This window comes from Dendropsophus ebraccatus, chromosome 1 (genome assembly GCF_027789765.1).
Source record: "Dendropsophus ebraccatus isolate aDenEbr1 chromosome 1, aDenEbr1.pat, whole genome shotgun sequence".
NCBI lineage: Eukaryota > Metazoa > Chordata > Amphibia > Anura > Hylidae > Dendropsophus > Dendropsophus ebraccatus.
Genome location: NC_091454.1, coordinates 138671744 through 138684969, shown reverse-complemented (window position 1 = coordinate 138684969; position 13226 = coordinate 138671744). Strand labels below are relative to the sequence as shown.

The 13226-nt window shown below is 44.4% G+C and overlaps 1 protein-coding gene across 4 annotated transcripts in view; it reads left to right on the top strand.

Annotated features, from left to right (window-relative positions):
* Window positions 1-12599, top strand: part of DENND6B (DENN domain containing 6B) — a 52304-nt gene extending 39705 nt beyond the window's left edge. For all 4 annotated transcript variants that reach the window (XM_069979655.1, XM_069979645.1, XM_069979630.1 and 1 more), the window contains 6 exons: window positions 735-824; window positions 1379-1432; window positions 2369-2478; window positions 3217-3319; window positions 6429-6503; window positions 11009-12599. In XM_069979655.1, the coding sequence (XP_069835756.1) occupies window positions 735-824; window positions 1379-1432; window positions 2369-2478; window positions 3217-3319; window positions 6429-6503; window positions 11009-11131 (555 nt within the window). In that variant the 3' untranslated portion in view covers window positions 11132-12599. The remainder of the gene's footprint in view (window positions 1-734; window positions 825-1378; window positions 1433-2368; window positions 2479-3216; window positions 3320-6428; window positions 6504-11008) is intronic.
* Window positions 12600-13226: the final 627 nt, after the last annotated feature.

Genomic DNA, 13226 nt, shown 5'->3' with positions numbered 1-13226 from the left:
CCGTAACCAGGTCTCTGAAAAGAGAACAGCAGGTAGCAGATTGACTAAAGGCACATTACATGTGAGACCATGTTTTCCCAGACAGACAATTCTGTCAAAAAGTTACTTTAGGGTGCGTTCACACCTACAGGATCCGCAGCAGATCTGCAGCAGATCCGCAGCAGATTTGATGCTGTGTTCAGTTATTTAAATGAAATCTGCTGCGGATCCGCAGCAGAAAATACGCTGCGGATCCGGTAAGTGTGAACGTCCCCTTAAAGTTACTTGTCATAAAGTTACAAACGACAACTTTTTAAACCAATCATCAACAATTAGTTATTTGATTTAGGTTTAGCATGTCCATGCACTCTGTTAGGTTGGTGCAGGTTAAATAGTAGTCAAATATATGGTATATAACAACTGCACTCGACTCCAAAGTTTATGCCTATTACGCCACCTTTTTATTTAAAAGTTAAAAGCCATATTTCAAGACATTACTTGTTAGTTAACAATCGTTTCATACAGTGTTAGTATACCCAATCCTGGGGCGTTTCGGTCACTTGGACCTTTGTCAACCAAGTATACTACTGGTGGTGGGAAGAAAGGAGAAGTGGTGCCTCTAGTTGCTAGTGACTTTCTTGGATGGCAGCCGGAGTCATAAATATCTCTATTAACACATTTTCATCAATCTATTAGTTATACACTGTATATAGATAGATATATTTGATTTAAAACTACTGGACTTCTCCTTACAGGGTCTGCAGAAAAAACTCCCTTCTTCCGCACTCAGCTCATTGCTGCAGAAACATATGTTTGATTTAACCCAGAGCTTTATTCTCCCCCTGGTAAGAATCAGCTTCATTTTCTATTCTGTTTTAAGCTTATGCAGTCTAAGGGTATGTCCAAACAATGTTTTTTGATGTAAAAATATGGCAGTATTTTGATAATCATGATAGTTATTATCATGCCATAAATATCAACATACAGTCATATTTTCACCTCAAAAAACATTCAGGGGGGGGGGGCTTTTATCAAGATCCCTGCCCCTTTTTTCTAGCTGGACTTACTAAGAGGCCCACGCCTCTGGCCAGCCCTGTGCCTTGCGCAGGCATTGCGCGACAAATCTACACCTGCTCAGGAGAAGATATAGATTTTTATCATGATTTACACCTGTGAAATCGTAAATCGTGATAAATCAGGAGCAGGAGGAGGTCATGTTTTCTCCTCACTTTGCTGAGCCCTCTGTGCCCATCTATAAGGCGACCAGAGGATACGGTTGGCATATGCCACGGAAAATGGGCAAATCTGCCCCTCTTCTGTGGCATACGCCTAGGATGCATCTTGATAAATCTCCCCCATTGTGTGAACACACCCTAAAGCATTTCTCTGTGTGTTTCAGGAACGCTATATGGGAAGCCTAATGCCACATCATAGCGCCATTACACCCTGGAAGGTTAGTCACTGCACTATTCTCTACTTAATGCACTATGCTGGGTTCACACACAGTATTTTGCTCAGTATTTTGGTCCTCACATTGCAACCAAAACCAGGAGTGGATTGAAAACACAGAAAGGCTCTGTTGATACAATGGTGAAATTGAGTGGATGGCCGCCATATAACAGTAAATAACGGCCATTATTTCAATATAACAGCCGTTGTTTTAAAATAACAGCAAATATTTGCCATTAAATGGCGGCCATCCACTCATTTTCAACATTGTGTGAACAGATCCTTTCTGTGTTTTCAATCCACTCCTGGTTTTGGTTGCAATATGAGGACCACAATACTAACTGAAATATGCGTAGTGTGAACCTAGCCTTCAGCTGTATAAATAGGAGGACTTTTTAGGGTGTTTTTTTTTATTATAACAATGCATTGAAAATCAAACTGTTAAGCTGCTGTCTGTTAGGTGAGGGTCACACTGTGTTTTTGCTGTCCATTTAACAAATATGTTAAAAAGTAAAAATGGATGCAAAGAATAGATGCTGCTGTATGCAAGCAGCATCTACTTATGTTCTGAAAAAAAAAAAAAAATTTTTTTTCGATTTTAATCGATCCATTTTGTTTATGTTCAAATAAGTGTAAGCTGAGCTGCTACACAATGAGCAGAGCCATGCAAACATGGACACAGCAGCCCCTGAAAACTGTGAAATTGCTCCTTTATTTACTACTTTATGTACCACTCTTGCATTTTAAAATTCCACAGCTGAAAAATAATTTCTTTTTAACATCAATAGCTTACCTTCCCCAGTCCCCTAGTTTGTAGTGTGGGCTCTTCCACCAGTGATCCTTACTGAATTTCAGTTCTTATGTTCATGTAGTATATCATATTGTGCTAACATGGTGAGAAATTATGACTACATTTGTAAATCTCTGTCTGGATACACAGAATCCCCCACAAGTACGGCCATTTCAGCAAGAAGAGCTAATGAAGATGTTAGAACATACAGGTCCACAGTATACCTCAACAATAAAGGGGGATTGGATTGGACTCTACAGGTGAGTCGGGAAGATTCTTAGATGCAACAAGGGATGTTATTGTTACCAGCAGAGAACAAGGGAGATCTAAATCTTCATAGGGCATTAAAGTCTTCATACATTAGTATAAAGTGTATGGAAAAACTGACACAGACAGATGATGTCCATAGAGATAGGGGTTGGGCGTGATGTAAATTCAGATAGATAAACTACCACCAGAGCTGTCTCCTCATAGAGAACACATAAATGCTTGGTTGTGCTGAACATTCCTGTGTTTGGGGAAGTCAGGAGAGAGAACTGTCAGCTGAACAATTGTCCACATTGAGGTCGGGTTCATTCTACGTAAAACACCGGGCGTTCTGTGTCAGTGAAGTTTATCCCGGCCAGTGCTGGCCTGATAAACTTCAATTCTATTGAATTGAAATGCAGGCGCATCCGTGTGCGCCTGCACCCCAATTCACCATTGAACACAATAGAGTGCGGCTGGAGCCGCACTTTCCATTGTGTGACCTGTCAGGCTTGTGCAGCCGCTATTCAATGAATAGTGGCTGCACAAAACTGACATGTCAGTTTTTTTGTGCGGCCGCTAGGGATCCCTGCCGGTGCTTATACTATATGTATACACTCCTGCTGGGATTCCCTCTGACTGCAGAACAACTTAAATTTTGTATTAATCACGGCCGTTGCAAATAATATATTCTAGTAGGATCCTGTTTTGTTTAAACTGCTTGACTGTCTCTGATCCCATGCTTATTGTAGACGGTTCTTAAAGTCTCCCCATTTTGATGGCTGGTATCGGCATAAGCAAAAAGAGATGAGAGAAAGACTTGAAACCGCACATCTCAAAGTCATCTGTGAAGCAGTGAGTGTTGTTACAACATTTAAATGGGCACTGTCATTTATAACATTTAGAACATGGGTCTCAAACTCAATTTGCCCGGGGGCCGCTGTAGGTAGAGTCTGGGTGAGGCTGGGCCGCATCCGGTTTTCCACAAGAAGGGGACTGGGGGGTGACACAGGGGACTGGGGGGAGCTGGGGGGTGACACAGGGGACTGGGGGTGACAGATGGGACTGGGGGTCTCTGAGAGGGGACTGGGGGTGACACGGGACTGGGGGGAGTAGGGGTGACACAGGAGAGCAGGGGGTGACACAGGGGACTGGGGGTGACACAGGGGACTGGGGGTCTCTGAGAGGGGACTGGAGGGAGCAGGGGGTGACATAGGGGACTGGGGGGAGCAGGGGGTGACACAGGGGACTGGGGTCTCTGAGAGGGGACTGGGGGTGACACAGGGGACTGGGGGGAGCTGGGTACACACCCCTCCTCCTCCCGGCACCGGCGCTCTCCTCGCAGCCGCACATGCAGCTCCTCGATCTCTGGAGGAGGAGGCCGTGGGGACTGCAGGGTGAGGTGATCGCATTGCTGCAAGTCCTGGGGCTGTAAAGCAGGATCGGGGGTCTGCACTACATCCCCCGATCCTGCTGAACAGCCCCAGGACTTGCAGCAATGCGATCACCTTGCAGTCCCTGCGGCCTCCTCCTCCAGAGACCGGGGAGCTGCATGTGCGGCATGGACGCTAGCGGCGGCGGCTCTGCTATGCGGCTGTAGGCCCCTGCACTGCACACCTCCCTTCCCACCACCACCGCCGCCCACCTCTCCGTCGTCTTTGGGAGGCCGGCCAAACAGCTGCAGCCGTCCCTGATGCCGGCCCCCAGGGGCGGCTTAACTTTACCATAGGCCCCGGGCTGTTCACCAAGCCTGGGCCCCCCCAGCCCACTGTAACTATGGCGGCACTAGGCTGGCGTTCATAGTACAGTATAGATAATGTCATGATGTCCTGATTTGTGCAAAATTGCCATAAAAAAAACAGTGATTTTTTTGCAAATCATGGCGGAAGTGTAGCCAGGAGACAGTACACCACTGAAAGTATAAGTCTTTTTTGGGTGGTCATGGGCCCCCCAGGAGCTCAGGGCCCCGGGCTGCCGCCCGGAACGCCCCTATTGTAATCCACTACTGCCGGCCCCCCTCTGCCGCGTCATCAGCTGCGCAGCCGCGATTGGCTGAGCATAAAGTTAAGCTCAGCCAATCGCGGCTGAGCAGCTGATGAGGGCCGCACTTACAGAAAAGCTACCATTGAGGTGGGGGCCGCAAACTAGTGTCCCGAGGGCCGCAGTTGGCCCGCGGGCCGCGAGTTTGAGACCCCTGATTTAGAAGAACCTTTGACATGTCACAGGCACATATAAAGTGGTTCCATCAGTATCCAAGTAGAAAAAATCTTCCCATCTCTTTTAGAAATCCAAGTACATACATGCCATATTTTAGCCTAGCAAGGTCTTTACCTCATAAAGACCCTGGTAAGTCAGAATACAGCATGTATGTACTTGGATTTCTAATAAAGATGTGAAGATTTTCCCTACTTGGATGCTGATGGAACCGCTTTACCTGTATTGTGGATTAGTGGCGGATCAGCGCGCATCCTTCTTCTCTCTTGTGACATTTAATTTTATCTCAGTGCTATTGAGTCTTTGATTTTGCATGTAACAGGGACAGAGTTTTGTCCTGCATATCCATGAAAACTACTATTAGGGTGGGTTCATACTAAGGAATTCTCGCGGATAATATCCGCGGAATTCCGCTGTCTGTCCGCGCGCCTTTCCGACGGCTCCATAGACACCACTCTATGGGTTGCGTATTCAGCTATCCGCCAAAAGAAGTAACATGTCGCTTCTTTCGGCGGATAGCGGAATATGCCGGCCCATAGAATGGTGTGTATGGAGCCGGCGGAAAGGCGCGCGGCCGTGCGCGCGGACAGACAGCGAAATTCCAGACATTATCCGCGAGAATTCCTCAGTATGAACCCACCCTTAAGGGTATTTCTTTATCACATATTACCAAGTAATTGGTAATGCAATGTAATTTTTGGTTGGTTGGTTTTCTTAATATAGGTCAAATATAACCACACAATACTAAGTTTCAGTAGCAAATAAATCTTTTATTTTATAGCATTAAAAATACAATTTATTAAAAAGAGGGAAAACCATGCATTAAAAAGATAGTGGCAATCCCGGAGGTTATATAAAAGTTCAAAATACAATATTATTGCCCACCTTTCAAAAGCTGCAAAAATTAGGGCATCATATCACACATATCATTACAGGGTCCATATCAAAATAGAATAAAGTGCAAGTGCAAAAAAATATAAGCTACCTGGGAGTCTCAATGTATAAAGTGCTATATGCAAATAATTACATACTTCACATCACTTCCCACTGATATAGCTGGACTACATTTCGCCCTTCAATCTCTATTACCCCGCAAAGGTTTGGGACAGGATAGACATATTACCTATGAGTCAATGACAATCGCACTTTTCCGGGACGCCACCACCCCGATGCAATTAGCATGTGGTGTATAATGTACCTTAAAAAACAGCATCAGGGATACAGGATGGAGCTGCAGATCCCCATAATGTAGTAGCATAGGTCTGTGTGGTCACATGACAGCAATAGGGAAGGAGGTGTGTTCAACATGGACCAATCAGGAAGTGAGAATCACAGAGCTGTGTAGGAGGACAGTGACAGAAACTTCTCAATACAGCAGTGTGAATGGCGGAGTGTGAGTGCAGGCTTATTATAGCAGCAGTGTGTATAGCGGAGTGTACGTGCAGGCAGATTATAGCAGGGATGGAAAGGATGGGTCAGAGTAGAGTGCTGTAGACACCACTATGCAGATCATGCCCCTCCCCCACTCCCCCTCCCACCCAGTACAGGGAGCTCTTAAATCAAAGCAATGCTCTTAAACCAAGTTCCAATTTTTAAAAACTGTGAGCTCTTCTTGCAAGACGCTCTCAATCTAATATACTCCTAAACCAAGGTACCACTGTACAATGAAATCCTGGATGATATAAACAAATATGACATGATATGTATATAACGGATGTATTTTTTTTTTTTTTGTGTGCATTTTACACAGAATATAACAGCATGGATAAAGAACAAATCAGAGGTGGAGATTGTGGATCTAGTACTGAAACTAAGAGACAAACTGGTATTGTTTCTAAATTCAATTACTCGGTTAATGTCACATTTTTCACAGTATTCTGAATAGCAAGAATTATCATTAGGTTATGTTCAGATCAGACTTTTGCCATTTGAATAATCTGTCACGGATCACCGACAGATGTCTCAAACATTCAATCACATTTCTAATTTTCATCTTGTATGTCACAGGCAGATTCACATTTTTTATGGTATGTTATTACATTTAGGCTATGTTCACACTGCGTAAAACTACGGCCGTAGTTCTCGCTGCAGAACTACGGCCGTAGTTTTACGGGGTGGGACATAGGTGGGACCTATGTGCAATGGGATCCTGGCCGGAGCGTACACACATCGTACACGCTCCGGCCGGGAGCCCATGCGGCGCCGGAAAAAACTGACAGGTCAGTTTTCTGCGGCCGGAATGCAGTGAATCGCAAGCTCTGATGCGGGCACGCACTGATGCGCCCGCATCAGAGCTCCACAGCCGGAAAGATCATCCGGCCGGTACTTAATGGGGTCACGGAACGGCCAGTTGTTCACGTAATGTGAACATAGCCTTAAAGAGTCACTGTCGTATTTTTTTTTTTTTTTTTGCAGAAATCAATAGTCCAGGCGATTTTAAGAAACTTTGTAATTGGGTTTATTAGCCAAATCTGCCATTATCTGCATGTAAAAAGCCTTTTCCCAGGTCCCCCCTCCTTCCTCTTTTTCATCCACTCTGAAAAATCTGAAAATTGTGACTTGTTGCAGGAGACGTGCCCTGTCTGCTCTAGGGAGAGGGGAGGGGGGAGGAGGAAGGAGGGAGTTAGCCGGCAGCAGAAAGCAGATAACAGAGGATTACAGGCACGGAGCTGGGTGACAGCTGTAATCTGAGCTCAGACAGGTCACTGGTGATGGTCAGAACAGATAACGGGTGAGGGATTTGTAGATTAACTCTTTGTTGTCCTGTTTTGGTCTTTTCTTTAGCTCTCTCCATAGGAGAACAATGAAGACAGGGGGGAGAGCTTCAAACTGCTTTTTCATGATAAAAATGCATTTTTCGGATAATAAACCCAATTACAAAGTTTCTTAAAATCGCCTGGACTATTGATTTCTGCAAAAAAAAAATTCACGACAGTGACACTTTAAATAGGAACTATCAGTAGGTTAGACAAATCTAACCTGATAGCTCCCTCTTACCTTAATCCTCGGCACTGTTCCCTTGTAGTTTTATTGTGGTGCTCTGTCCGGTAAGGCCATATGAAGCACTGCCCCACCCCACTGAAAAAGTAAGCTGGCCAGGGACGGACGGCTTTACGCTCCAGGGCCGGGCAGGGCAGTGCTCCAAACAGCTATACCGGAGCAAGCACTACATAAAAAATGCACAGGAGAAGCGTTGAGAATTAAAGGTAACATACCTTTTACATGTACCTTCATCCTCAGCACCCCATGCGCAGTAGTCCCCTTTAAAACTCTTATTTTTATTTTTTTAGAAGGTGGATGGGGATAAGTGTCTGATTGTGGAGGGCCCAACTCCCTGCTGTATGGGGCATTTTGTCAGCACATGCTCCATGCATTGTCTCTAGTATCTCCATCACCTTCATAGACAATCCACTGTTCTATGTAGCGGGTAGGGTCGGGGTCACGATCTGCGTATAGCATGGGAAGGGGGGTGGTGAGAGGTCAGACCCCACAATTGGACACTTATCCCCTCTCTTGTGGACAAAGTAGGGTATGGAATACTGCTTTTAGTTATTCTGTTGCATTTTTTTTTTCTTTTTGCTTGTTAAGAAAAAAAAAAATTATAATAACATTTTGGTGGCGATTGTTTTTTATTTAGACAATTTTTAACATACATTTTATAGGTAAATTGAATGGATGGACACCATTTAATGGCAATTAATGGCTGGTATTTAAAAAAAACAGACATTATTTGCCATTAAATGCCATCCATCCACTCAATTTCAACAGTGTGTGAACATAGCCTGTGGGGGAGATTTATCAAACATGGTGTAAAGTGAAACTGCCCCTAGCAAACAATCAGATTCCACTTTTCATTCCTCACAGATGTTTGGAAAATGAAAGGTGGAATCTGATTGGTTGCTAGGGGCAACTGAGCCAGTTTCACTTTACACCATGTTTGATAAATCTCCCCCTGTGTTTTCAATCCATTCTTGGTTTTGGTTGCAAAATCCTGACCAAGATACTGTATGGGAACATAGCCTTAAAGTGATACTGTCACCCTCTCTCTGTATGAGGACTTCTCTACACAGCTGTAAAGCCTAAATTCTACAGTTTTAATACCTTACTTTATAATAGATTTTTGGTGTTTGGTCCAGTGAAAAATGCTTTTTATCATCGGTGGATTGTGCCACCTGGGTGGAGCCTAACAACCGCTGTGCCACTTCGCCCATCAACATTGGTAGTCCCCGCCCCTACGTGATGTCATCGCCGCCTAGGCCGGCCCATTCCAGTGGTTGCCAAGGGGACGGGGCCTAGACTCCGATGATAAAGGACGCTGGTTGACCTCAGGGAGATCAACCAAAACACCGCAGAGACACCATCACTTGTCTCAACGTCAGTGTATTCTAGAACATTGCCCCCTGGGAAATCAAATATGCAAAAGAACACTGCAGAGACACCATCACATGTCTCAACGTCAGTGAACTAGCCAGACCTTTCCTCCGGGAAGGAACAACCAAGCCAAAGGCGTTCCCCAGTCAAGGAAACCACCTCAGCAAGGTATCCATCCACAGACAGCTGTTTCTGGGTTTTTGCCCCTCATCAGTATGGAGTAGGTTTCTGGCTAGTGGGAGCAATGACTAGTAAGTGCATGCAAAAGGACGCTGGTTGACTTCAGGGAGATCAACCAAAACACCGCAGAGACACCAACACGTGTCTCAACGTCAGTGTATTCTAGAACATTGCCCCCTGGGAAATCAAATATGCAAAAGAACACTGCAGAGACACCATCACATGTCTAGACGTCAGTGAACTAGCCAGACCTTCCCTCCGGGAAGGAACAACCGAGCCAAAGGCGTTCCCCAGTCAAGGAAACCACCTCAGCAAGGTATCCATCCACAGACAGCTGTTTCAGGGTTTTTGCCCCTCATCAGTGTGGAGTAGGTTTCTGGCTAGTGGGAGCAATGACTAGTAAGTGCATGCAAAAGGACGCTGGTTGACCTCAGGGAGATCAACCAAAACACCGCAGAGACACCATCACGTGTCTCAACGTCAGTGTATTCTAGAACATTGCCCCCTGGGAAATCAAATATGCAAAAAAACACTGCAGAGACACCATCACATATCTCGACGTCAGTCAACTAGCCAGACCTTTCTTCCGGGAAGGAACAACCAAGCCAAAGGCGTTCCCCAGTCAAGGAAACCACCTCAGCAAGGTATCCATCCACAGACAGCTGTTTCGGGGTTTTTGCCCCTTATCAGTGTGGAGTAGGTTTCTGGCTAGTGGGAGCAATGACTAGTAAGTGCATGCAAAAGGACGCTGGTTGACCTCAGGGAGATCAATCAAAACACCCCAGAGACACCATCACGTGTCTCAATGTCAGTGTATTCTAGAACATTGCCCCCTGGGAAATCAAATATGCAAAAGAACAAATATGCAAACAAATATGCAAAAGAACACTGCAGTGTTCAGTGGTTTGGTTGTTCCTTCCCGGAGGAAAGGTCTGGCTAGTTAACTGACGTCTAGACATGTGATGGTGTCTCTGCAGTGTTCTTTTGCATATTTGATTTTCCAGGGGGCAAAGTTCTAGAATACACTCACGTTAAGACACGTGATGGTGTCTCTGCGGTGTTTTGGTTGATCTCCCTGGAGGTCAACCAGCGTCCTTTTGCATGAACTTACTAGTCATTGCTCCCACTAGCCAGAAACCTACTCCACACTGATGAGGGGCAAAAACCCCGAAACAGCTGTCTGTGGATGGATACCTTGCTGAGGTGGTTTCCTTGACTGGGGAACGCCTTTGGCTCGGTTGTTCCTTCCTGGAGGGAAGGTCTGGCTAGTTCACTGACGTCGAGACATGTGATGGTGTCTCTGCAGTGTTCTTTTGCATATTAGACTCCGATGATGTCATGGAGGGTGGGGCCTACAGTGCCGCCGTGGGCGGGGCAAACTGGAACATCCCCCGTGAAGCCCCACCCAGGTGGCACAATCCTCCAACAATAAAAAGCATTTTTCACTGGACCAAGGACGAAGAAATATATTATAAAGTAAGGTATGAAAACTGCAGAATTTACGCTTTACAGCTGTGTAGAGAAGTCCACATACAGAAAGGGCGTGACAGTGTCACTTTAAAGCAGGGAAGGGGAACTTTCGGCTCTCCAGCTGTTGCAAAACTACAATTCCCATCATGCCTGGACATCCAAAGCTTTAGCTGTCCAGGCATGATGGGAATTGTAGTTTTGCAACAGCTGGAGGGACTAAGGTTCCCCATCCCTGCTTCAAAGTATCTTTAACACATTACATCCGATGAGAAATTAACTGTGACTTGTATTAATGGTCTCTATTTTCAGGTTCGGGCCCATAGACAACATCTTCCTGTCAGCCCTGTTTCACTGAACAGACTGAAACTTCATATTGATGAAGTTATTGGCTCCCTCCCTGAAGACCTTCAAAGTATTTTGCATCCTCACTGAATACTAGCACATCCCAAAATATACCAGTCATCAGCGTATACCATATATCTCCATTGTGATATTACTATACATCTTTCTGGTCCATAACCATCAATACGGAATCCAGAATGGTAATTTCTTTTCCGAGACGATTTTCTGCAGAGCAACTACAGTAACTACAATAAAGCACAGAACATATTGCAGAAAATTATATGAATTTTCACTGAAATGACAAGCACAACAAAACTGATGTGGAATAGCCATCTAATGCACATCTGTAGAACATTGCTGTGCTGATTGTTACATGTAGACACTACTCCATAGAGCATATGCAGAAGTCAAAATCTTTGCACATTTTTTCCCTTTTACTTTAATATTAAGATCAGAACTTCATTATGGACCTTAGGGCTCTATTCCACGGGACGATTATTGTTCGCATAATCGTTAACTATAATCTATCTCAAACGACCGCTATTGCCAAAGACCTGAAATCGCTCACCCATTTACATGGAACGATAATCGTTACTTATGATCGTTCTTGCGGTCGTCTTGTCGTCGCTATTGCTTTCGTCAGTACTGCGAACGACCGAACAACGTCTTATTCAATGCGAACGATTTGCGAGCAACAACAAAAAATTGGTTCAGGTACTATTAAACGATCAACGATTTCTCGTTCGGTCGTTAATCATTAACTGCTATTCAACCGAATGATTTTGGCTTAGATTTGAACAACTTAACGATAATCTGAACGATAATCGTCCCGTGGAATAGGGTCCTTAGTGCCCCATTTTTTTTTCGATTTTTAGGGATCTTAAGTGACTGTATGCCATTAACAGACTCATGTAAAGGCTCATTTACAAATAAGACTATATATTTGTATACTGTATTTGTATGAACAAGCAAATATGTGTTGGTCAGCTAATTGCATGTTTTATGTGAGTATAAATTATTTGGTGGCAGCACTTTTCCATGTGTAAATAGGGGGCTGGTCTGCTGACAGTGATAGAAACGTGAACAGCCACATGAACAAATGAACAATCATTCCTGCTGCCCCTCCTACAAACAGAAGATTGTCAGCAAAAAAATAGAAGACCCCCTGGTCCATTTAGTCCGTCCATGTATTACTTCCCTTCTTATTATCTTAGGATAGATATATGTTTATCCCAGGCATGTTTACATTCAGTTACTTTAGATTTACCAACCACATCTGCTGGAAGTTTGTTTCAAGCATCTATTTCCAATAATATGATCTCATGTTGCTTCATGTTGCTTTAGCGAGAAACTAACAGCAGGTTAGAAGTCTCTGCTGTTATGTTCCCATAGCACACAGGGGGCTGAGAATGAAGTATATTTACTTACCTTGATCCTCAGCATTGTTTTGGGCAAATCTTGAGTTTATTCCATTTGCAATGAGGCAGTTTGGTGCATTATCTATTAATTTCCCGCACCCCCCCCCTGCCTGCCAGTCTTTTTATTTCATGGGACTTCTCTTTTAGGGTATAAACCCACACACCGTATATGCAGCGTATTTGCTGCTGCGATACGCAGCAAACTCGCAGCAAACTCGCAGCAGATTAGATCTAAATAACTGAACACAGCATCAAATCTGTACCAACAAATCCTCTGCGTTTTTGTTGCATATCTGCTGCATATACGGTGTGTGGGTTTATACCCTTAAGAGACTTTTTTTTTCTCATGCAGCAGATTTCCTGATATATTCCTTATTTAGTTTAATCTCACTTTTCTTTGCTAGGTATAATAATAAAAGTCAGTGTTCACACATAGATGTCTCACCGGCAATACTGGTCCCAGGCGTTTGTACAGGCGTGCTACAGGTGGTGTTCAGCTTAACACATAGGTCCATATAAGTATAAGATAAGTTCAAGAAGATGACATACCGGGACACTTCACCTTAAAATCTTCATCCTCATTGCTTTCTCAAGCATGAAACAGTCGGCATGGAGTGAGCATTCCACATAACAGCATCCTATTATGTGTTTTTGAATACAATAAAAATGAAGCTTTAAGGTTACAAACCCACTTGGCGGGTCTGCAGCGAGTCTCCATGCTGCGTTTTTGCAGCGAGACTCGCTGCAGATCCCGGCCCTATGCTTTT